Raw genomic sequence first — 26,208 nt, 5'->3', positions numbered from 1 at the left:
CTGGTAAATTTAGCTGGAGAGCTCTTCAGTATCTTCCTTTGCACCTCATTTTGTTTCACATACTATAACTTTCCCTTGCTTACATAACTGATGACAGCTAAAAGGATGACAGTTTCCACTGTTTGTATGGAATTAACAATGTACACGATTGTCAGAAGAAGCTTGGAACAATGCTTTCATGAGTTGTTTTGAAGTATAATGAGATGCACTGTCCATAGTCAAAAAGTACGGTAAATGAGATAACTAGCTGCACATTGTAACGAACTAGACATTTAACTGTAATCACCTTTTTCTTCATTTAAACTTAAAACTGAATTAATTACTCCAGAACAATGAAAAATTAAAGAGAACTTGACTGCAGCATAGATGAAAAAGGGAAAAAATTTTACATCAGATTCCTCAGGATGTGATAGACATTGTTGTTGTGGTCTTCAGTCCAAAGACTGGTTTGATGCAGCTCTCCATGCTTCTCTATCCTGTGCAAGCCTCTTCATCTCCCAGTACCTACTGCAACCTACATCCTTCTGAATCTGTTTAGCATATTCATCTCTTGGTCTCCCTCTTCGATTTTTACCCTCCATGCTGCCCTCCAATACTAAATTGGTGATCCCTTGATGCCTCAGAATATGTCCTACCAACCGATCTCTTCTTCAAGTCAAGTTGTGCTACAAATTTCTCTTCTCCCCAATTCTATTCAATACCTTCTCATTAGTTATGTGATCTACCCATCTAATCTTCAGCATTCTTCTGTAGCACCACATTCCGAAAGTTTCTATTCTCTTTTTGTCTAAACTATTTATTGTCCACATTTCACTTCCATATATGGATACACTCCATACAAATACTTTCAGAAAAGACTTCCTGAAACTTAAATCTATACTCAATGTTAACAAATTTCTCTTCTTCAGAAACACTTTCCTTGCCATTGCCAATCTACATTTTATATCCTCTCTACTTCAACCATTATCAGTTATTTTGCTCCCCAAATAGCAAAACTCATTTACTACTTTAAGTGTCTCATTTCCTAATCTAATTTCCGCAGCATCACCCGATTTAATTCGACTACATTCCATTATCCACATTTTGCTTTTGTTGATGTTCATCTTATATCCTCCTTTCAAGACAATGTCCATTCTGTTCAGCTGCTCTTCCAGGTCCTTTGCTGTCTCTGACAGAATTACAATGTCATCGGTGAACCTCAAGGTTTTAATTTCTTCTCCATGGATTTTAATTCCTACTCCGAATTTTTCTTTTGTTTCCTTTACTGCTTGCTCAAGGTTAGGTACAGTGCTCTGGAAAAAATGTACTGCATAAAGCATTTAGGACAAGGATGGCTTCATATCCACCATGGGCTTCAGGCAGTCATTGCCTTGAAGGAATCATTGTTTAAAAGTTTGCAACTACGGATAGCACAGGGGACTGTATGTGAATGTTCCTACATCTTTGAAGTAACATTTACTCAATTTTACAGAACATGATAGACATAGGCATGAGTTTATTGGAAAGCTAAAAAATGAACAATTGTTAGGAAAGAGATTACGCAATTGAAAAGCTATCAAAGTTGTGTTATTAATGCATTATCTTTACTCTGTGTTAAATGCAACAATACTAATATCATGAAAAAATGCAAAAGTTGTGTGGAGGAACAAATACATTATAATTAATTTTGCTAGTGGGGTGTTACTATGTGTAGTTTTCAATACATGCTTTTATTCTCTGCTGAGAGTCCTTCAGAGGAACAAGAAGTTAGGTACAGTGGTCTGGAAAAAATGTACTGCATAAACCATTTAGGACAATGATGGCCTCATATCCACCATTGGCTTCAGGCAGTAATTGCCTTAAAGGAATCATTGTTTAACAGTTTGCAACTACATATAGCACAGGGGACTGTATGTGAATGTTCCTACATCTTTGAAGTAACATTTTCTCAATTTTACAGAACATGAATACAGCTCAGGAAATGTGTTTGCAGACAATATTAATGGGATAATTGAGGGATACAAAGGCACAGGTAAAGTTAATGAATTATAGTCAGCTTGTTATAAATTAAACATATCTCATGGAAAAGAGTATTTGCTGAGGAAAGGATGGCCACTACAGCAACATAAGTAAGTTTTTGCTTTCCACATTTTCTACATACAAAGGTTGGAAGTTGGCCAAGTACATTCTAAGTCAAACTATCAATAGTTGTCTGTGTTCTAATTAGGTGTAAGCACAACATGACCAACAGACTGAATGCAACTTTATTCCATGGTAGCATTAACAACTTGAACACAGTATTTAAATAACATTCAGCAGGAACCAATTATGTACACATAGAAAACTGAGGCCGAACAGATGCTTTAAATAGACTGGCTCCCACAGTGGGCTCTGATAGTGATATATCACGCAAGTCTGAGGCACCATCTGCGGATGACATAGCATTGCCACACGTGTGGCCTTTCGAAAGTATGTGCATGCGTCACTACAATCTGAGACTGTAAAATGACCCACATGACTTCCACTTTTTTACAGTGGCCTGATTAACTGGAGTAAACTGTGGCATTCAGTTTCACTATGAGTTTATATAATAAGTCTCCCATTAGTGAACTTAACAGATAATGAGATACTCTGAACAGTACAGGCCTTTCTTCGAGTCTCCTCATGAAAAAATTAGTAGAAAAGCTTCTTGATTGACCATTCAAAATAGTCTCACGTTTGTATCTTGATATGCTTGTACTTATGTCTCCTAGAAAGTAAATTATTTTTGCATAGCATGGTACAGCTTAAGGTGTGGGAAAACTTGGTTATGATGGGGCATACAGGAAAAGAAAGGGTATTTCTTTGGGGAGATGACTCGCAGAAAATTTTAATGATATATTGTAACATCAGTAGTGAAAATGTGTGAAATTAAAATAACATCCAAATTGTTTTAATGAATTGTGGGACTGCAAAATGACTGTTCCATTGTTCCATAAACTGGGCATTTCCTGTATCACATGGACTACAGCATACACCGCCTAGTAAAGTAACAACAATAATATATCTTCCATATGGCCAGGTGAACAGTAAGGCATTTATTAGTTCCCTAGTTTATGGCATCCTTCATTTAACAAAAATCAGTCAATATTGGCAGAATTTCAATAACTCCATAGCTTAGCATGACAAAGTTCCAGTCAACATATCTATATCTGTACTCTTACATGGTCTAAGGTGCACTTGAATTCTTACTTAATTGTGTTACCTGGGTAGTCATGTGTCATATAAGGCTTCTCTTGAAATTAACATCATAAACTGTTAATAACATTTTTGGATAATTGTATTGTCAATAGTGAAATTCATTTAGTCCAAGATAAATATTGTGCAATGGAAAAACCAAAACTACACTCTGGATGGCAAAATGCATGTGTGCCAGAAACTGTATGTAGTTGTCACAACAGTACCAACATTCCTTTGTGGCTCAGTTCTCTGACTATCTCACTCTTAAGTACCAACATTAATAATGTCTGGTGAAAAGCTCTCAGGTTTCAAGCTAAGTGGCAGTTTTAAAACACCACAATGTTTTCATGAATGTCATATTCATCATTCCCTAGTGAAGTACTGGGTTTTTAAATGCTTTCTGATAGCTTTTCATTAACATTATAAACTGGGATAATTGACATTTCTGGTCTATGAATTTATTTATGTCTTTTTGGTTGATGATGAAGACTTGTAACTTGTTACTGTAACTGGGAGTGTGTATTGAAATTGCATTCAGTGTCACTGTCCTATTGTCATTTGTGGCTATTTGATGTAGTTTCTTGGATTTTTTGCACTTATCACAATGGGGCCATAAAATCATTTTTTAATCTTTGTAATGTATTGGAAATACCTCCTTTGCAGTCACTTAGTTTTCATATTGATCATGCACACTTGCAATAGCTAAATATCTCTGTAACAATTTCTTGAGGGATAGTTTTTGATCCTTTTGCATACCATTCAAAAAATTCAATACTTAATACCAGTTAGCACATGTCTTATTTCAGTGTATTGGGAAACTTGTTGGCACCTCTTATCACCATGAATGTCATTTTCTCCTCCTAAAAATGAATGAATGAATCAAAGTCCATTACAACCTGTATCCCATATCTTAAGTGCTGATAACATGTGCCTTATAAAAAGTATAAAAAGAATGGGTTTTTACAATGGTTTTTAACTAGTTACATTTGCCTTTAGTAAATGAATCATAGCACAAATCACACATTTGCTGGACTAGAAATCAAAACAGTAATATTAAATTCAGACTACAAGCACAACATGGTTTGCACACAGCACAAGTAAAATTGTACCAGCCATAAAAAACATACTTTTGCTGAATAGTATTTCTGATGTGCAATATCCACCATGAAAACCATAGTGATTAAATCCTAAGTTATTTACATAATGATTATATTGATGAAAGACATTCTGAGCATTGTTTTGCAACTGAGCCACTAATTTGCTGTATATTACACATGCATGGAATCACTCCACTCAGCAATATTATGAGGATCAGAGCATGAAGAAAATTAACATTCTAAATGTATATATTGCACAACATGGATGGTTTTTCTCAGTTATGTTACTTTCACATTACAGCAGTTTTACATGGAGTCACATCTAGATTGTTGTAGTTTTCTGCTGACCAAATCCACCATGAAAAGTACAGTGGTTATCATATAGCGATATTGTGATTAATCTGAATTACAGAAGCCCGGTTGCTTCTTTCATAGGTGTGTGAGCATAATGAAAACTTAAACACAGAATTTATGAAAGCTAGATGCTTTTTACCTATAAACATTGGTATAATAAATGAAATCTACTCTAATCTTAGCATTATGTCTCATGATGTGAAATTTTTAAAAATTTTCTTCTAATGTACACATCACTGATAACTTCTGTAAATCACAGGAACTTACAAAGTTTTCTAATACTCATCATTTATTCTTCCCACCCACCTGAACAATATTTTTGTAGAAAATGACACAAGTGTACTGATTACTTTCACAACAAACATCTAATTCTAAAATTTTTTTTTTGCCTTTGATTAAGCTCATTTCAGTAGCTATCTTTCCTGAGGAGGGAAAACATACCAAAAAATCCATTTTATAAAAGTTAGCTGCTGAATCTGCCATTCATAAACAGATGTCTCTATGTATGGTTTTCCAGATGAATAATTTCTGGTATAGTTGTAGTGTTGTAATGCAGTAAAAATTTTATGTGCAGTAGTATTTTGAAATCATGGCGCAAAGTACAGTGACACAATGGTATCGGTACCATACTAGATTCAGGTTTGCATTGAAGGATATCTGATGTCTCATCCATCACTATAGAGTTAAAATTTGAATATTTTACTAAATTAGTCCTTCTGATTGGCAATGTAGGTTTTGATTAAAAATAATGGAAATATTACTCTGTGTGAATGGCAACACTGTTTTTCAGTCAATAAATGGGCATGTATTATGTGGTTCTACATGAATCTGAGTGGGAGCTCATTTCTAGTAACTAGAATGTAACTAATATCCAAAACTGTAACAAAAAGAAAAAATAGAAATGCATTTGGAAAGCTGCTTTATCACCAGTAATCTATTCTGTCAGTTACTAGTTATATTGTCTTGGTCTGTGATTATATTGTCTTGGTCTCAACTTATCTTTTCTCTTAAGCAAATAGTACAGTGGTTAAGGCATTAAACTTTTATTCAATGTAAGTGGTGTTCAGCCCAGTGTGGCCATTCAAATTTAGATTTTCTGTATTATCTGTAAATATTTTCATTAAAATACCTATATGATTTCTTTGAATGGGTTATGCCTTAAAATATTCCTAGATTTTTCTTCTGAATTAGTGTATCAACTCCAATAACCTTACTGTCAATGAGTCATTAAGTTATTGTAGCCTTCTCACCTACCCATTCCATACCATCATTGCACATGGCGGTGTACATAAGTGTTCTCTGCAAATTGCTTGGTAGAAATTGGAAGACTCCTGTGGATGAGAGTAAAATATATCAGTCTCTGCCTACCTCCAATCCAGTTTCTGTGTAATTTACATGTCAGCATACATATGAACCATTGTGATCTAGAGGCTTTGTCTCTACTGCCCCTTCTGGTTCCCTTTAGCTTTGATTGTAGAGATAGTACTGAGTATTTTTAAAATGTATCCCTTTTCATATTGTTGATGGGTTCAACAATTCTTTACATTAAAGCACTGAACTTTACTTCATTACTCTACCAGTGCTTTCTTTAAAACCATTTAAACTTGAAATTGGATTTTAGCTTTTCAATGATCCTGTCCTCCATTTCTACTCGCTCCAACACCCCAAAAAAATATCTTTCTCTGTCTCACACTCCCACTCCCACCCCCACTCTTCTCTCTCTCTCTCTCTCTCTCTCTCTCTCTCTCTCTCTCTCTACAACATGAGAAAACATACTACAGCTTCAGCAACTAATTTCACATTCTGTCTGTGTTATGATAAGCTATCCCTTTCCAGAACTGTATAATTTTGTGCCCTCAAAAATATATCTGCCCATTGCTCAATTACTGTTTGGTGAAACTTTATGAATATGTATGACTGAGACAGTAACACAGGATGACAATTTTTCTGTTAAATACTGTAAGTTTAAAAAATATATATAATACAACTGATTCCTATGTATTGTTAATGCAGCAGGTAATAATTTAGCAGTGAGGGAACACTTCCCAGTTATGGGTCTTTGGCCAGGAACAACATACATTTTTCGTATTACATCTACAAACAGTGCTGGAACTACTAGCGGAGAGTATAGAATAGTAACACAAAGTGCAGTAAGTGGTAAGAGAAGTATATTAATCCATACAGCTATCAACTGTACAGTAATTTAGTATAATTTCTAGAAAGTTTTCCTACTAGCTTAAGTGTTAATTTATAGACAGGGAATGGCATTTTATTCTTTTGTGTTAAAATTTTTTCTTTTGCATGAATCTTGCAGCGTGTGTCATGTCTTGGCTGTAGTGGTACAATTACAAGCACTGTTTTGGTGTTTCAAACCATTTTCATTTGTAAGTAATAGTAGATAATCAAGAGTTACATTTACAATGAAAAAAAAATCAATAAAACTGGTTTATTTATTAATATTGAAAGACAGTGCTACATTGCAGAATGCTCTGCCTTGGTTCAAAACAATGCATTTCACCTGGTCAGGGCATCATCAGATTATCTGGAAGTACAAAGAAAATTGGATGTAATAAATAACCAGGTGTGGTCCCATCCTGAGATACTATACTCAGAATTGAAAACCAGAAACGTAAATATGTAAGATGTAAAGCACAGGAAAGCACTTTAAAAAATGTTATAATTATTGCCAAAAAGCATTTGTCAAATATGTCCAAAATACCCAGTACATGAATGTGGAAAACACCGTAAGAGATGGTACAAAAACCACCAACAATAAACCTACAGAAGAATACTTAAAATGTGTAACTGTCAGATTACTTTGTGTGATGTGGGTCATCAGTCATAGCAGTGCAGAGTAAAGCCATGCTCATAGACTGTAAATGTGGCGCTGGAACAATGTGCCAGTGGCCAATCTGCCCTCACACATTGTATACTGAGTAGTCTTTGAATCAGAATTGCCAGATGGTGTTAGAAAAATAACCACCACTAGGTGGCATCAGGTGCAGGTACAAAGCCATCAACAAAAAATCAATATAGTAGGGAGAAAGAAATTCTCATAGGCAACCTACAAACACGTTAAGAAGATATATGGCAGATGACCGTAATACAATAAACGGAATCGGCAAGCCGACAAACGATGAGAAGATAAAGTACAAAGAATTATACTACACAACATCTAAACAGAAACCTTCCTCATTCAAAACTTAGCAAAACTGTGCACCAGGGCACTAGTTAGAATGTTCATAAGTGGAAACACTTACCAGTAAAAAAATTTAAAATTTTTTATGCAGAATGCATAAAACTGAAAGAGTAATGGGCCAGCAATTTTGAAGAGGCTGTAGATCAAAACACATACATTATAATCCTAAAACTGGTGTACACTGCTGTTCACATGAACAGGAACCTTCAGTGTAAAACAAAACAAAACTGCAAACCTCAAATATTCCACAAAATATAATTCAGTACCAAAACTATAATTTTTTTTAAGGTGAAACCATAACAGAAACCTACAACAAGCTTTATAAATTACATTTCTGGCACCTGCATAATAAAATAGTATGCACAGAGGATGGGTTGGGAGACATGTAGGGGAGAGTATATTATCAGTAAAATTAAATAAAATGACTAAAGCAAAAATGGAACCTGTGATTGTAAAGCATATATAGGGCTGCACGACTAGTTTATAAGCTAAAATTACCATAAAACTGTTCTATGAATAGCAGGAACCTTCAAGATAAAACAAAACAAGCAAAAAAAAAAAAAAAAAACAAGAATTCTATAAAGAGAATTATGTAATTACATAACCTGGATTTTTAATGTTAAAAATGTGAAGAGATATAAAAATAAAACAAGCCTTATTGATTAAAAATCCTTGTAGGAAGCCAAGAATTCTTTGAATATCAGGAGCATAGAGTCATAAGAAACTTTGTTTTTACTGGCCACTTGATCACAGAGTAAGATATCCTTTCTGATGCATCATGTGAACACTTGACAATTTCAATTTCTTCCAGAAGGTTAAGTCTCCTCCCTTTGAGAGTGTGATATGAAATCACAGAAACGGGAACTTAGCATAGCTATTCTATTCTAACTTCAATACTGCAGTGAAGGGTTGTGGGCATCACCATTGTTACTTGGCACTGTCTTTAGTCTGTACGTACAGCTTGTCAATGATCAAAGGACTGTAGCCATTATTAAAAGCCACAAATTTTAAATGTCCCAATTTCCTGTTAATAGAGTCTGCCGTAAATGTAATTTCAGTAATACAAATATCGTGGCTCTGAAGAAACCAGTCCTATGTTTATGGGGATGACAGGACGTGTCATGTATGACAGAATTGCTTGTCGAGGGTTTAAGGTAAATATCGAATTTGATAATATTGCGTATAGGCCAAACATTCAAATCGAGGTAATTAGGACTCCCTCGCTATTCATAACTTCATACGTAAAGATCCTTATTACTTTATTACTAGATCTGTGTCATTTACTAACCACGACTGGACAGATTGCATCAAGATTGATTACATATATACATTTAAAAAAATATTCACAAAATTAAGACATTTATACTTAATAGAAGCAATATTTGTTTGTCCATTCACTTTGGTCACTATTAAAGAATTCACCAAGGGAGTACAATGGGCGTTCTTTCAGGTCCTGTGCTACTCTCCTTCTGAATGTTCCTAGAGGCAGAGGGTATTTCGATGCTCCTCTTGTTACAGGTATTGTGATTGTGTATATCTTGCCTCATGCTGAAGACTCCCTGGTTTTCTTTCAGGCTGATGAGAAATAAAAACACATACTGGCTGAAGACTGTAATAATTCATAACTGCTTGAATATAGGTCTGCAGTGCTCCTGTCTTTTGCTTGATGTGATTATTCTGAGAGCTTTTGTCTGTAGAATTAGCGCATCCTTACAACCTGCAGAATGTCCCCATAGCAGTAGGCCATAATTGATGTGGCTGTGGAATAGAGCATAATATGCTGTTATTAGATACTAATGACTCAATACACCTTTTAACCTCCTCAGAAGGTATATTACACGGGAGAGCTTACAGCACACGTACACTGTGTGTTCATTCATTGTTATTTCCTATCTATCACGAAGCCCAACAGTTTGACAGCCTCCATATTATTGTGGCATCCGATGTTGTTAAGGGTGCATATCAGATGTGTATTTTCTTCATTCATCTTCATTTTATTTTTGATGAACCATTCTTTAATGTTGTGGAAGAGTACATCTGTCACTTGGAGTGATTCTGCAGCAGTTCTTCCTTTGGCAAAAAGGGTGGTGTCATCAGCAAACTGTAAAATATTGTTGTTATAACCCACATCATTGACATAAATAAGGAACAGGAGAGGCCCTATGACGGACCCTCGGGGTACTCCATGTTCCAGCTTTTGTTCTTGTGATGTTGATCCATGAATTGATACCACTTGTCTCCGGTTTTCCAGATAAGACTGAAAAGTTGCCAGAACCACACCTCCAACACCGTAACACTTCAATTTATTGTGCAGTATCTTGTGGGAAATGCAGTCAGATGCCTTGCTAAGAGTGTTAGTGCCACACTTTCTCTGTCTTCGAATCCTTGCCTTATTTTTCTGGTTAAGTCCAGTGCTGTCGTAAACATTGACTTTCCCTTGCGAAAACCGTGCTGTGTGTCCTGGAAGAGCTTATTTACTTCAAAATAATTCTGTAACTGAAGTTTCATAACAGACTCCATAACTTTGGCTAGAATAGGAGTGATAGAAACTGGTCTGTAGCTGGACACTTCACACGGGTCACCTTTTTTGTAGATTGGTACTGTCCATGCTAGTTTAAGAAATTTTGGGAAGACACCAGAGGATAAGCATTTGTTAATTGCTATAGATAATGGTTGAGCAAGCTCTAGAATAATTTTCTTCAGCGTTGTGCAAGACATACCGTAGATATCTTCGCTCTCTGAGTTCTTGTATGACGTAACTATTTTTACGATATCCTTAGGGTGCACTTCCTTCAAGTTTTCAAAAGTGCTACTGGTTATGTTTCTCATGTGACTTGTGGGGACTAAGCCTGAGTCAGGTATTTCATTAATAGTATCTTTCACTATCCTAACAAAGTACTGATTGAAGGCATCAGGGCTACTGGAATTTAAGGCTGAGGTGGGCTTTTTTCTGCACTTTGTTTACCAGATTCTTAGCTGATTTGCATGGATTGTGAGCCTCTTTAATGAACCTGTCATTGTATCTCTTTTTTGCCTCTTCCACTATCTTTCTGTAAATTCGCTTGGCTCTTACATAGTTACAATGAAGCAGGTCTCTAGATGGGTGATCTCTAGCTGCTTTCATACGGTCCCTGAAAATTAGCACAATGCATTTTAATTTGTTTAGCTCAGGGGTATACCATGTCTTCCCTGTAGTAGGTTTGTCCCTTCCTTTAGCTTTGCCTGTAGGATACTTCTTGTGGATTTCTGGAAATAAATCATCAAATTTAGCTTTTAATGATTGGAACAGACGTTCGAATGAGGCACTGGCCCCCATTCCTGCAATTTTTTGTTGCCAGTTTACACTTGGCAGGGCTATTTTAAGATCATTTAATCTTTCTTCTTTTATTATACTTTTACTAAATGTGTAACTGGAGTGCCATGAGCTTGGTTGCAGTTGACTCGAGCTTTTCATACTTATTTCCATTACTAATGCACTATGGTCAGCAATCATTGGTTCAACTACACTGATATTATATAGTCCCAGATATTGAGGCTAGTGATAACTGTGTCTAGGCAGGCATCACCTCCTGTTGGCAGTCAGTTTGCAACAAACAGCGCGTAGCTATTTATCAAAGTCATGAAGACTCTCTCTTTAGTGCTTCCATCACCTATATGTATGTTGAAATCTACACACAGTACAATTTTAGATTTAAGACGTGTTAGGTAGGACAAACAGGTTTCCATTTGTGCTATAAAGTTTTCAAAAATTACCATCTGGTGAGTGGTACACAGAGGCAATAACAAGGTCAATATCTGTTAACACTAGTGAAGCTAATTCTAGATCTAGGTCTGTGGAAAAGTTTTTTAAGTCTATTTCCTTTACACTAAGATTCTTGCTTGCATATACAGATACACCACCATGAATTGTAGTAGTTCGATAGCATGAATGTATTCAATGGCTCTGTAATAGTTACCTTCTGCTTCATCTAACCAGTGTTCACAGATACATAAAACATCTGGTTTGACTTCTTCTACAAAGAATGATAGAAGGTCCACCTTGGTTCTTAAACACTGTATATTAACAACTGCTAAAACTATGGGCATATAACTATCATCTCTACTGTGAGATATTATGGGACCTTGGGTTTTTATTTCAGGCACTATTTTACTAGGGCACTGGTCGATCTCCGGAATAAAAAACGCCTGACAACAATATTCTGCAACCAGACGCGCTATGTCGCGCTCATCGCCATCAGACACCAAGCAAATGTCATCCACATAACGTCTGTAAAAACAAAGGTGGAAGTAGCGGAAGCTTAGGCAAAATAATTACATTCCAGATAGTTGACAACTATGTTAACGAGAAGCCCTGCAACCGTTGGATGACATTTGCGTGCTGTTTGACGGTGATAGCGCGACACTGCACATCTGGTAGATGAGTCTAATGGGCTCCATAGTAAAATGATCGTTACGCATGAAGTTATGAATACCGAGGGAGTCGTAAACTTGCTCGATTTCAAACTTTACCTTGTTCACAGCGTCATTAAATTCAATATTTACCGTAAATATGTCATCCCCATAAATATAAAATGGGCTTCTTCAGAGCCCAATATATCGTGTTACTGAAATTACTCTTACGGCTGGATCAATTCATAGGAAATTGGAAAATTTAAAAGTTGTGGGTTTTAATAATGCCTACAGTCCTTCCATCATTCTGGAGTGTTGCTGTGCGGTTTGGGATCCGCATCAGGTGGGACTGACGGATGACATCGAAAAAGTACAAAGAAGGGCAGCTCGTTTTGTATTATCGCGAACTAGGTGAGATAGTGTCACAGGCATGATACGTGAATTGGAGTGGCAATCATTAAAACAAAGGCGTTTTTCATTGCGACGGGATCTTCTCATGAAACTTCAATCAGCAGTTTTCTCCTCCGATTGAGAAAACATTCTGTTGGCACCCACCTACATAGGGAGAAATGATCATCACGATAAAATAAGGGAAATCAGGGCTCGCACAGAAAAATTTAAGTGCTCGTTTTTCCCGCGTGCCGTTCGAGAGTGGAACGGTAGAGAGACAGCTTGAAGGTGGTTCATTGAACTCTCTGCCAGGCACTTTATTGTGAATAGCTGAGTAATCACGTTGATGAAGACAAGCTGTACCATGGAGATGTCCACAACCTTCACTGCAGGATTAAAGGTGTGCTAAATTCTCGTTTCTAGGTAACGTGTCGTATAGAATCGCCAGACTCTCTCTTGATCTTAAAGAAAAGGTGTTGTTCACCAACTGTAACATAATTCAGTATCAGTATATCCATAATTAGCGACCCCATAAAGATATGTAGGCCTATGCCGCTTCTGTAGTGTGCTGTATACGGGAAAACTAGATTCCAAGAACATTTACTCACAAGGAGGGCGCAGGTAAACATAAGTCCCCCTTTGCTGACCATCTCAAATCTATAGTGGCCACTCATGTTCAGGAACTCTATGATTTCATATTGCACTGCAAAACCTTCTTGAAGAAATTGAAATCAACAAGCATCCATATACTGTACTAGGAAGGATATCTTACTCTACGATCAATTAGCCAGTAAAAACAAACTTCCTTATGACTCTGTGTTCCCTATTTTTAAGGAATTTTTAGGTTCCTATAGTGATGTTTAATCAATAAGGCTTGCTTTATGTTTATACCCCTTCATGTTTTGACCTTAAAAATCCTGGTTACGTAATTACATAATTCTCTGTTTAGTAAACGTGGGATTTTGTAGTTTGTCTTATTTTGAAGATTTCTGCTGTTCACAGCAGAGTCTTATCGTAATTTTGGCTGATAGCCTAATCGCACAGTCCTAAATGTTCGTCAAAATCACAGGTCAAGTTTATGCTTTAGTAATTTGATTAATTTTTAGTGATAATATGTGCCTCCCAACGCGTCCCCTGTGCGTTATATTTTACTACGAAGGTACTGTTTTTAATTTATGGACGTGTAGGTTTCTGTTATGGCTTTACCTTACAAATTCTAGTTTCGGAATTGCGTTATATCTTATGGAATATTTGAAGTTTCAGTTTTGTCTGGTTTTATACTGAAGGTTCCTTCTCCGAGACTTCATGATTACTGGCCAATTACCCTTTTAGTTTTAGTCATTCTGCAAAAAATAAATATTAATTTTTTTTAACTTCTAACTAGTTCCCTGGTGCAAAGTTTTGCTAAATTTTTTAATTACGAAGATTTCCGTTTGGGTGTTGTATAGTACAGTTCTTTTCACTCTATCTTCTCATCGTTAGTCACTTTCCAAGTCTGCTTACTGGATTAAGTACTTTTGCTGCATTTCATTTTCACGTGTTTATATCTTGCTTATGAGGATTTCTTTCTCTCTGGCTCTGCTGTATTGATTTTTGATGTTTTGTGCCCGCATTTGGTGCCACCTAGTGACGGTTATCTTCACTAACGCCATCCGTCGCTTCTGATTCAATCAATACTCTGAATACACTGCGTGAACGCCGAGCGGCCACCGGTGCTGTGTTCTGGGGCCATGTTTGGAGTAGATGCGGGCGGTGTTACTCTGAGCTGCTGTGGCTGGCGACTAACAATGCACGAGGTAAACAGACGGTAAACACGTTTTAACTATTCTTATTCCTGGTGGTTTTGGATACTGTCTCTTACGTTGTTTTCCACGTTCGTTTGCCGGATATTTCAGGCATACAATATTTTACGAATGATTTTTGTCAGTAATAACATTTTTTACTTATTTAAATCATTTACGCCCTACATATTTAAGTTTCTTGGTTTTTCGCATTTGAGTATAGTAACTAAGTTATGACCACGCCCAGTTATTATATCCATTTTGTATTGTACTTCCAGATAACCTGATGGTGCCCTAACCGGGTGAAACACGTCGTTTTTGAACCAATAAAGAGCGTTCTGCAATGTTTGACTGTCTTTTAATATTAATTACAATAGAAGGTTGCAGTACCGCCGCACCTCAATCCATTGGGATAAATTTTGGGTAGGCTATATATTTATCTTTCCAAAACAAACATTTCTCAAACATTTCATATCAATTAATAGTGACAGAACAAAACATAATGCATATCTATAGCCATTTCACAGTTAAAAGTTCGTAGTTTTAGAATTTCAATTACTGTTGCTGCAGTCAAAAACTATATTTGAGCTTTGACTTACTGGTATGTAATACTTTGCTTTCCATTGGTTCATGATGAGAATTTATATATTTAGCACATGTCTCTGTACATACGTTATTGGACTTGTCATACACAGAAATAAAAAATATGGAATGTACAAAATGAAATTTTCTGCTACATGTACCAGTACATTTACAGTTTTTTTTTGTATGTGAGTGTTGCATAATTTGTTTCCCAGTATAGACTGAATAGTAATATAGACACTATAGTAGTATAGTATAAGCTGAAACATACTAAGATAAACTTCTCAGGGAATGTATCACACATCTGCATTTACATATATTAGGGATTAGTTTATAAAATCATTTTCTTTATCTTCAAGATATTTATTCACTGGGTGCAAAATTTTCCAAGCTCTAATTTAAAATCTATATCATCCTTCTAGTCTTTAATGTATTGAGGCAATGCATTGTAGAGTTGAGTACCTAAAGTGGCAACAGAATGAAATTTTCCAAAGTATGCCATTCTGATGCCTTATAAAGTGCAAACATTGTGATAACTCTCAGTGCAAAGCAGACCACGTAATTTTCATTTCCTGTTTGTTTCCCTACACTTTTGTCATTATGTTGTTTGCAGGATAAACTGATTTGAAACACAGATGTGTTTTTTTTTAACATTTGATGTAATGTGACTCATGTAAATTGTTTTATTTTGACATATTATCTGAAGTCTTTATTTTACACACCCAGTGTTTTCTGTGACTCTTAAAGTTCAGTAACTGGGTCTTGATTCACTTCTGCTTGGTTATTTTATTATTCCACATCAGGATAGAGTTGCTTCTCATACCCTTTCACATTTTGTAAGTCCAAACCTATTGTCTTCAGTTATTTTATTGTAATTTTGTTTTATACTGTCAATTTTGAGACATGATAAACAGAATCAGTGAGTTCTCTCACTGTATGTTTATCAATACTTGGTAAGTATCGTAAGTGCTTTGTTTCTTGAAACTTGGAAATGTTTCCAGTTTTCATAAACTCCAAACAGAAGACTGAGCAACCTTTTCTATCCTTTTCCTTTTAAATAGTATTAAATGCATAACTGTTGGGGTTATTGCTGCTACAATTTTTTTATTTTTTTATTTTTTTTAAAGGTGTTTTGTGATTCAATATTTATACTCATTCATATTGACAGATGTAATGTACATTTCACAAATGTTTAGTTTGTTTCTAGAAGCTGCTACTCTTAATTATGATTACTACACTGAGGTGACATGTCATGGGCACCTCCTAATACCGTGTGAGGCCTCCATTTGCCAGGCATAGTGCAGCAACTCAACATGGCATGGACTAAACAAGTCATTGGAAGTCCCCTGCAGAAATGTTGGCCCCTGCCTCCTCTATAGCCATCAATACTTGTGAAAATGTTCTGGAGCAGGATTTTGTGCATGAACTGACCTCTAGATTATGTTCCATAAATGTTTGCATGTCGGATGACCTGAGTGGCCAAATCGTTCGCTCAAATTGTCCAGAATGTTCTTCAAACCAGTTGTGAACTTCTGCGGTCCAGTGACATGGCGTATTGTTATCAGTAACAATTCCATCGTTGTTTGGGAACATGAAGTCAATGAATGGCAGCAAATGATATCAAAGTAGCTGAATATAGCCATTTCCATTCAATGATTGGTTCCGTTAAACCAGAGGGCCCTTTCCATTCCTTGTAAATACGGGCCTCACCATTATGGAGCCGCCACAAGCTTGTACAGTGCCTTGACAGCTTAGGTCCAAGGCTTCATGGGGTCTGCACCACATTTGAAACCTACCATTAGCCCTTACCAACTGAAATCGGGATGCATCTGGCCAGGCCATGGTTTTACTGTCATCTAGGGTCCAACTGATATGGTCATGAGCCCAGGAGAAGGCCTGTAGGCAATTTCATGCTGTTGGCACACACACTTGTGTTGGTCATCTGCTTTTATAGTTCGTTAGTGCCAAATTTCGCTAGGCCATAGCCCCCCCCCCCCCCCTGCAGTGTGTGTGTGTGTGTGTGTGTGTGTGTGTGTGTGTGTGTGTGTGTGTGTGTGTGTGTGTGTGTGTTATTGTTTGTTTGATAGCTTTTATGGCTGGAAAGAAAGCCAGTGTGCACTTGGTATGTCTGCTGGAGGGGCCTCATCCAAGATATGAAGGAGGCATTGCCTCTGCAGCTATCGGGGCATTTAGGGTGTAGTTGTTTGCATGGCTCACATCGGCACCAATCACACCTATTGCTTTCGTTCTGGGGCAGTCCCCAGTTTGTACAAGTGACTGGCTGAGGTGGTGAAGGCTGCTATCCTCAACAACCAGAGCTCACAATTTGCAGTGTTGTTTAGAGTTAAGGGTCCTTTGGTTTGGACCTGAGGGGAGGTTCTCTGTGGTGATCTTGGCTGCAGATTTCTGGACTTGTGTTGTTGGGTAAAGAATAACTCACCTTGATAGGTCATGGATGCACTACACAAAGGAACCAGCTACACAGATAGCAGAGTGCTTGTGGAGTGCACATGGATTTCTTTTAGGCTAGGTGGTAGTTTGAGGTACTCCAATGGACACTCGCCAGACATGCAGATAGTGAGATCAGACCACATTCAGAGTAATGACACTTTGACTGTCAAAATTATATCAGTAAATTGTCAGAGTTTATAAGAAAGTCCCCAAATTTACTACCTCCCGGGAAAGTTGTTCTTGGGACCGAGAACTGGCTGAAACCCAATGTAAAAAGCTCTGAGGTATTTAGCTATTTGTGGACTGTGTATTGAAGAGACAGATTAGGCATCATGGGAGGGGAAGAATTCCTTGCAGATGACAAGAATTTATTCTGTGCTGAGGTCAAATTTGAATATGACAGTGAAGTTACCTTGTTGAATATAACAGATCTAGGTGAAACAAAGTTAATTGTTGGATGTGTTTACCAGTCACCTGATTCTGCTGTGACACTTTGTCATTCAGAGTGAGTCTACAGTCAGTGGCATGGAAATATCTGGATCAAGGTGACTTTAACCTACTGAATATAGACTGGGATATCTGTAGATTCACTGCAGGGGGTACAGTCGGTCAGTCTTGCAAAATAATTTTGAACACAGTTTTCTGAAAACTCTTGAGCATCTAGTTCGACAGCCTCCACACAGTGGAAATATTTGGACCTTGCAGCTACAAATAGACCTGACTTTGTTGACGGCACCAGTATAGAGACAGGGATTAGTGAATATGTCATCAAAGTGACTGTGATTACTAAAGTTAATAAATTAATCAAGAAGCTAGGAGAGAGTATTTCTGATATATGGAGCAGATAAGCAGTTGTTAGGATCTCAATTAGAAAATGAATTGACATTTAGTTCTGGTACGACAGATGTGGAGTATTTATAGGAAAAGTGTAAACAGATGTAAATTGTGTTCTGGAGAAATATGCGCTGATTAAGTGGATTAAGAGTGGAACAGACCTGCCATGCTTTAACAGTAAAATTTGGAAAATGCTAAGGAAGCAAATGCTGTTGCACTGTATATTCAAAAGAGAACACACAGATGATTGCAGGCAAAAGTTAGTAGAAATTCATGCATGTGTGAAAGATCAGTGCGTGAAGCATATGACTACTACCACCATTATGGGATAACAAAAGATTTTGCTGAGAACCCAAGAAAATTCTGGTCATGTATAAAATCTCTTTGTGGGTCTAAGGATTCTATCTGAGCACACATTGACCAGTCTGGTGTGGTAGCCGCAGATAGCAAAAGGAATGCTGAAATTTTAAGTTTTGCATTTAAGAAAGCGTTCAGTCAGGAGAATTGTATAAACATAGCGTTGTTTGTATGTTGAACAGACTCCTGTGTTGAGGACATAGTAATAAGCAACCCTGGCATAGAGAAACAGCTGAAAGAGTTGAAAGCGAATAAGTTGCCAGGTCCAGATGGAATCAAAATTACTCTTTACAAAGAGTATTTTATGGCATTGGCCTCTTACTTAGCTTGCATTTATTGTGAATCTATTGCCCAGTGTTAAGTCCCAAGCGACTGGAAAAAAGTGCAGGTGATTCCTGTATGTAAGAAAGGTAGAAAGAAATGGATTTACAGAATAAGGGATACTGCTCCCTAACATTGATTTGTGGCAGAGTTCTTGAACATATTCTCAGTTCGAATATAATAAATTCCCTCAAGATGGAAAAGCTTCTGTCCATAAATAAGCATGGTTTTAGTAAGCATCACTTATGAGAGACTGAGCTTCCCCTTTTCTCACATGATATCATGCGAACTGTGGATGAAGGGCAACTGGCAGATTTCATATCTCTAGATTTCTGAAAAGTGTATGACACTGGCCCACTGCAGACTGTTAAAGAAAGTATGAGCATACGGAATACATTCCCAGGTATGTGAGTGGCTCAGACTACTTAAGTAACAGAACCCAGTATGTTGTCCTCGATGGTAAGTGTTCATCAGAAAAAAGGATATCATGATGAGTGCCCCAGGGAAGTGTGATAGGACTAGTGTTATTTTCTATATACAAAGTGATCTAGCAGACAGTTTTAGTGGCAATCTGTGGCTGTTTGCTGATGATCCTGTGTTATACAGGAAGGTGTCATCATTGAGTGACTAGGAGGATAGTAGATGACATAGACAAAATTTCTAGTTGGTGCGAAGAATGGCAGTTCTTGAAATGAAATGTAGGAAAATGTAAGATAATGCAGATGAGTAGGAAAAACAAGTCACTTTAATTAAATATCTAGGCATAATGTTGCCAAATTGCTTGAAATGGAATGAGCAGATAAGGATTATTGTAGTGAAGGTGAGTGGTAACTCTGTTTATTTGGAGAATTTTAGGAAAGTGTTGTTTGTAAAGGAGACCACAATAGTGTGACCCATTCATGAGTACTACTAGGGTGTTTGGTATCTGCACCAGGTCAGATTAAAGGAAGACATCGAAGCATTTCAATTGGACATGGGCTTTCTTACCAGTAGGTTAGAACAACATGCAAATATTACAGAGACGCATCTGGAACTCAAATAGGATCCCTGGCGGTAAGGTGACATTCTTTTCAAGGAAAACTATTGAGGAAACTTCGGGGCAGATTAAAACTGTGTGCTGGACCAAGGCTTGAACTCAGGACCAGGCAAATGTCCTGAGTTCGAGTCGTGGTCCAGCACACAGTTTTAATCTGCCAGGAAGCTTCATATCAGCGCACGTTCTGCTGCAGGATGAAAATCTCGTTCTGGACTACTGAGGAAATTTAGAGGACTGGCATTTAAAGCTGACTGCAGACCAATTCTATTGCTGCCAACATATATTTCCCATAATGACCAGGAAGATAAGAGAAATTTCGGCTCATACGGAGACACACAGAGTTGGTTTTTCCCGCGGTCTCTTTGTGAGTGGGACAGAAAAGGAAGTGACTAGTCGTGGTACTGGGTACCCTCCAACATGCACTGTGCAGTGGCTTTTTTGTGTGTGTGGTGGGGGGGGGGGGGGGATGGGGGGATGGATAGGCTGCACAAGTGGTGTAAGAAATTGCACTTCCCTAGTATTCTACCAATGAACCAAAGTGTCACCTGCTTCACATATGATTGCCAGTGTGACCTTCTTACAAAATGTTACACACAATATTTGTATGAGTTAACTGATTCTAATTGTGACTTGTTGATACTGCAGTTGTAAGATACCATATTTTTTTCTGTTTTGTGAAGTGCGCAACTCTACATTTTTGAACCCCTAAAACAAGATATCATTCTTTGTCCGACTTCAAAATCTTATCAAGATCTGACTGAATATCTGTGCAGCTTTTTTCAGACAGTACTTCATTATAGATAACTGTGTCATCTACAAAAGTCTGATGATGCAACTATCTGCAAGGTCATTAATATACAGCACGAACAGCAAGAATCCCAACACATCTCCCTTGGACCCATCAGAAGTTACTTCTACATCTGTCAGTGACTCTCCATCCATACTACATTGTTGTAGTGAATGTAGTAACTGAATGCTGCTAGCAATTTAACCCAAATGTCCACTGTAGCAGAAACTGTTTCCCTGCTATGATTCCTTAACCGTAGCTGATTTGCACACTTGCAGAGAGACACTTGTTTTATAGGGCAGCACTATATAAAGATAGGAGAGCACAATAAGAAACACTGAACATTTATTAAGAGTATGTTACAAAATGGTACTTTAGTACAGTTTGATGTGTTGCCCTTTTTGTACTAAACCTAATGCAATTAAATGTAAATAACTTTGCTATCTCTTGGCAGTGTGTAATTGTCACTACACACGACGGATCACATTTGCTGGTCAAAGTACTCTGTAAATGACTGACTGCTGTGTCAGAAGGTTTTCTTCAGAGTACTTTACTGAGCTGACTGCTGGCACTGAACAGAACTGTCCAATTGCTGGTGTGTCATGTTGTGGTGCTTGTATGTGGAAGGATTTAGAGGTCTGCCAATGCAAGGCAGCAGTAAAGTAGTCCATGGTTCAAAGCATCCCCTATTGGCATCTGTCCTTTCTGTCAGCAGACTAGTAAGATTCGCTGGAGTAAGTGTCACAAAAGCAATAAGAAGTACATGTTTGTGAGTGACATCTGGAGGCTGCTGCAGGGAGCTGACACACACCAGCTGAATTGGTGCCTTTGTGGTGACAGCCTCTCGTGGTATTTGTTGTGTTCATCTTGTTTAGTGCACAACATCCCTCACCTGAAGGGGAAGCTGATGATGCCAGCTGGCTTCTTTAGTGTCCTGATTCCTTGCTGTCATGTGTGTATTTTGTGGATGCACATATGTTGCTCCCCTGGCATTCACCCGCAATACTGCGGGAAACCCACATGAAACAACAGTGAGGGGATGGCCAGTCAAGTGTTTGCTATTTTGATGACTGTAGGTGGGAGGTGTGACATCCACTTGTATTGGTTTGTCATGGGCTGGAGATGCTGTTGTGGGTGGCTGCTTGCAGCATTTGAAGGTCCCTTGCCTGGCTTGCTGCACACAGTACTTTGTAAAGAAAACAGACTAGGAGTTCTGCCTATGTGCATGTGAGTGCAGTGTGGGCTGGTTTGATTTTTGACACATTGTGATTCCACATGAAATTCAGTGTTAAACATAGCATTGCCAAGCTGCTCTGTGACTATGCCTGGCACTCATCTCTCTTTCCCATGCTCCTACATCAAAATGAGTATCAGAACATTCAGTTTAAAAAATGTTTCTGCTATTGTTGAGGCTTGGCATGTGGATGCACAAGTGGCTTTAAAATTGTCATTAATGTTGGATGCCTTTTTATGTGGAGTTTATCGATTAGAGATAGTACAAAGCCACTCCACATGATGCACTAAGATAGGAAGATCAATAAAGCATTGTCTTTATTGTGTTGCTGAACCAGCTTCATGATGTGTGGCTTGACAGTTCATACAAATCTTTCAGTGAGTCTATTGGTCTCAGGATGAAAGGGTGCCGTCTGGAAGTGTGAAATGCCATTAGTTTTAAAAAATAGTTTGGATTCCTGAGAAGAAAATTGTTTGCTGTTGTCAGTGACAATATATTTCGGCAGTCCTTCAATAGCAAATACCTTTTATGGAGCCTGAAAATGTTGTCACATCTGTGCCATGACTGGAAATTTGGAGAAAGCATCGATGGTGATGAGCCTGTATGTCTTAGTCAACATTTTTCCAGTAGCAATCCTCTCTGGTGATGGGCTTGGTGCAAACTATGCTCCAATGGCATTGATGTAGCACCTGTAGTACTTTAGATGTAAGCACTGCAAGAGTAACCACTAGTTTATTGCCCAATTCTGGAGTACCAGTATGACACATTTGTACACTGTAAAGTACATGCCTCAGATTCCAATAAGATATAATTGCTGGCTGAGTAAGTAACTTATCATTAAGCCACCCTGTGTGAATATACTGTTTGGTTTTAGACAAAATAGGATCTTTGGGCATACCTTTGTCAATTAAATATGAGTTTATTTGGAAATTTTCCTCATTGTGTTGACTACTGACAGTTTTTGCAAAACAAACATCAACTGATGAGTCATTGGCATATGTGAAAGCAAATCTCTATTTGAATGTTTTAATGTGGGCCTGAATATAATTACATAGTTGTAATTCAACAGACATAACACCCAGTGCTGCAAACATTGTATGTGTAGTAATTGTATTGCTCATTCCAAATATAGCTACTGAAGATTTACATTCACAAATGTAATCATGAAATTTCTTGACTGCAAATATAATTGAGAGAGCTGCCTCCTTGATCTGACGGTAATTTCTTTGAGCCACTGTCAGTCTTTGAAGCAAATCAAAGTGATCATTCAAAACCATGTCTGTGTGACAGAATGGTGCCTATGCCATAATCTGAAGTATCTGCAACAAATCCGAACATTTTGCTCAGATCAAATGCTGTGAGACATTGGTGTCAATCAGATATTGTTTAAATTTGTTAATGCACATTGGCATTCACTGTTCCAGTTCCATTTGGTGCTTCTACATAACTTGAGCAGTGCTTCACTGATGGAAGCTGCATAAGGAAGAAATTTCCAATAGTAATTTTTGTCCCAGTACTGAATATATTGCTTAAGGTCTTTGGGAGCCAGATGGTTTTTTTTTAAGGCATCAAAATGTTGTCATTGGCTTGGTGCCATGAGCAGACATGTCCTAAGTACTGCACTTGATGTTGAAAGAAGGTGCACTTGTCTTTGGTTACATTTCAAATTTGCCACCTGTAAGATTTTGAAAACAGATTCGAAATTCTGTAAGAGTTTCTGTGGAGTTGTGCCTGACACAGTTGTGTGATCAAGGTAGTTCACAGCATTTGGAGCTTTGTGAATTAATTGATCTAAACATTGCTGGAACAAACATGGTGCACTGCCTATTCTGAAGGGTAACAGAAGAGACCAAATGGATTATTTATTACTATAAATCTGTTATTGTCCAAAGGGATTTGCAAATGTGCTTCTTTAAGATTGTGTGGTAAAGTAAACACCACTTGCTAATTTTCTTCATCTACATTGATATCCACATGCCACCATACGATGTATGGTAGAATGTACCTTGTACCATTACTAGTCAACTCATTTCCTGTCCCACTCTCAAATAGAGTAAGGGAAAAACAAATGTCTAGAAGCCTCCATATGGGCCCTAATTTCTTGCATCATATCTTCATGGTACTTAAACGAAATGTGTGTTGATGGCAGTAGATTGATTCTGCAATCGACCTAGAGCACCAGTTCTCTAAATCTGCACAGTAGTGCCTTGTGGAAGGAGCATGGTCTTCCCACCAGGAATTCCCATTTGAGTTCACAAAGCATCTCTGTAATACTTGAGGGCTGATTGAACCTACCTGTATAAAGTCTAGCAGCAGGTCTCTTAACTGCTTTGATGTCTTTCATTAGCCCGACCAGATGGGGATTCCATACACTCCAACACTGTCCAAGAATAGGCTGCACTAGCATTCCGTATATTATCTCCTTTATGGACGAGCTATACTTCTCCAAAATTCTCTCAATAAAATAAAGTGTTCGCCTTCTGTACTACCAACCTAACATGCTCATTCCATTTCATATCTTTTTGCAATGTTACACCTCACTATTTAACCAAAGTGACTGTCAGGCTGCACCGTACTAATATTGTGTTTGAACAGTACAAGTCTCTTTTTCCTACTCATCATCAACATACATTCCTAATGCCGTCTTGTATTCAGCCTCGTCAGCAAACAACCATAAATTGCTGCTCACCCTGTCCATTGTCATTTCCATATTTAAAGAATAAAAGCAGTTCTAGCACATGTCCCAAGGGCACTCCTGACAACATTCTCGTGTCTGCTGAACGCTTGGTGTTGAGGACTACTTACTGGGTTCTATTACTTGGTCTTGGAGCCACTCATGTACCTGGGAACCTAAACCATATGCTGGGACCTTCAACAGTCTGAGTGGGACACTTTGTCAAATGCTTTCCTGAAATGTAGGAATATGGAATTCGCCTGTTGCCCTCCATCCAGAGTTTGTAGGATATCGTGTGAGAAAAGGGCAAGCTGGTTTAGCATGAGGGATGCTTTCTAAATCCATGCTGACTTGTGGGCAGAAGCTTTTGTCTCATGCAAATTTATTGTAGTCAAACTTAGAATATGTTTAAGAATTCTGCAGCAAACCAGTGTTAAGGGTATTGATCTGTAATTATGTGGGTCAGTTACTTTACCTTTCTTATATACAGAAGTCACTTGCACTTTTTACCATTTGCTAGGGACGTTTCGCTGTGTGAGATGTTCATGATAAATGCAGGCTAAGTAAGAGGCTACAAAGTAATCTCTCTAAAACCAAACTGGGATTACATCTGGACCTAGTGACTTAATTTTTTCAACTCTTTCAGTTGCTTCCCTATGCTGTGGATGCCAGTTTGTGTGCCCTCCATGTGGGACTCTATACAACAGTCAATGGTATGCGTGTATGATCCTCCTGTGTGAATGATTTCTTGAATGTGAAGTTGAAAACTTCTGCTTTCCTTTTGCTGTCTTCTATTGCCTCCCTAATTAGTGATTTTACATATGACTAGAATTTTCTTGGGTTCTCAGCAAGATCTTTTTGCTAATGTATCATAAATGAAGTTGTATGCTTCAGGAATTGAAATTCTTTCAGTTGCATGAATTTCCACTAACATTGCCTGCCAATATTTGCACTTTTTTTTTTAACTGACAAGGGGAGGCCGCCAATTGTGAAATTCAGATTCGATTCATACTGTGCATAATAAAAGCTCATGGCCAGAGGTGTAATGTGGCAAAGCATCAAGATGCACTTCTCCGCCGTTGTCGAGAAAATCGACAGTTAAAAGAAACCGTTACGTGAAATACTCTCTACGATTAATGATTTTCTACAGCGTCGTGGCACAGCGGTAAGCGCTCGGGTTCGTAATCCGAAGGTCACCGGGTCGAATCTCGCGCCATGCAACCTTTTTTTTTATTTGTTTTTTGTAATTCAAATGTCTGTACACACACACACACACACACACACACACCACACACACACACACACACATATATATATATATATATATATATATATATATATATATATATCCTACGTGGAATGTTTCCCTCTATTATAACTATATATATATATATATATATATATATATATATATATTCCCGGCAATCAGTTGCAACAATTATGCATATAAAATGTTATTAATTGTTTTCATAATGTTAACCACGTATAGTTAACGGAAGACGTAGAAACGATATTCCGAAACGA

General features: G+C 37.7%; 1 protein-coding gene across 1 annotated transcript in view; it reads left to right on the top strand.

Moving 5' to 3' along the window:
* LOC126471275 (Down syndrome cell adhesion molecule-like protein Dscam2) overlaps positions 1-26,208 on the top strand; it is a 231,816-nt gene that overhangs the window by 168,479 nt on the left and 37,129 nt on the right. Inside the window, exon 18 of the mRNA XM_050099393.1 lies at positions 6,663-6,806. Coding sequence (XP_049955350.1) covers positions 6,663-6,806 — 144 coding nt within the window. The remainder of the gene's footprint in view (positions 1-6,662; positions 6,807-26,208) is intronic.

Source organism: Schistocerca serialis, chromosome 3 (genome assembly GCF_023864345.2).
Source record: "Schistocerca serialis cubense isolate TAMUIC-IGC-003099 chromosome 3, iqSchSeri2.2, whole genome shotgun sequence".
NCBI classification, from domain to species: domain Eukaryota; kingdom Metazoa; phylum Arthropoda; class Insecta; order Orthoptera; family Acrididae; genus Schistocerca; species Schistocerca serialis.
The sequence above is the reverse complement of the archived record's forward strand: the minus strand, read 5'-3'. Positions and strand labels throughout refer to the sequence as shown.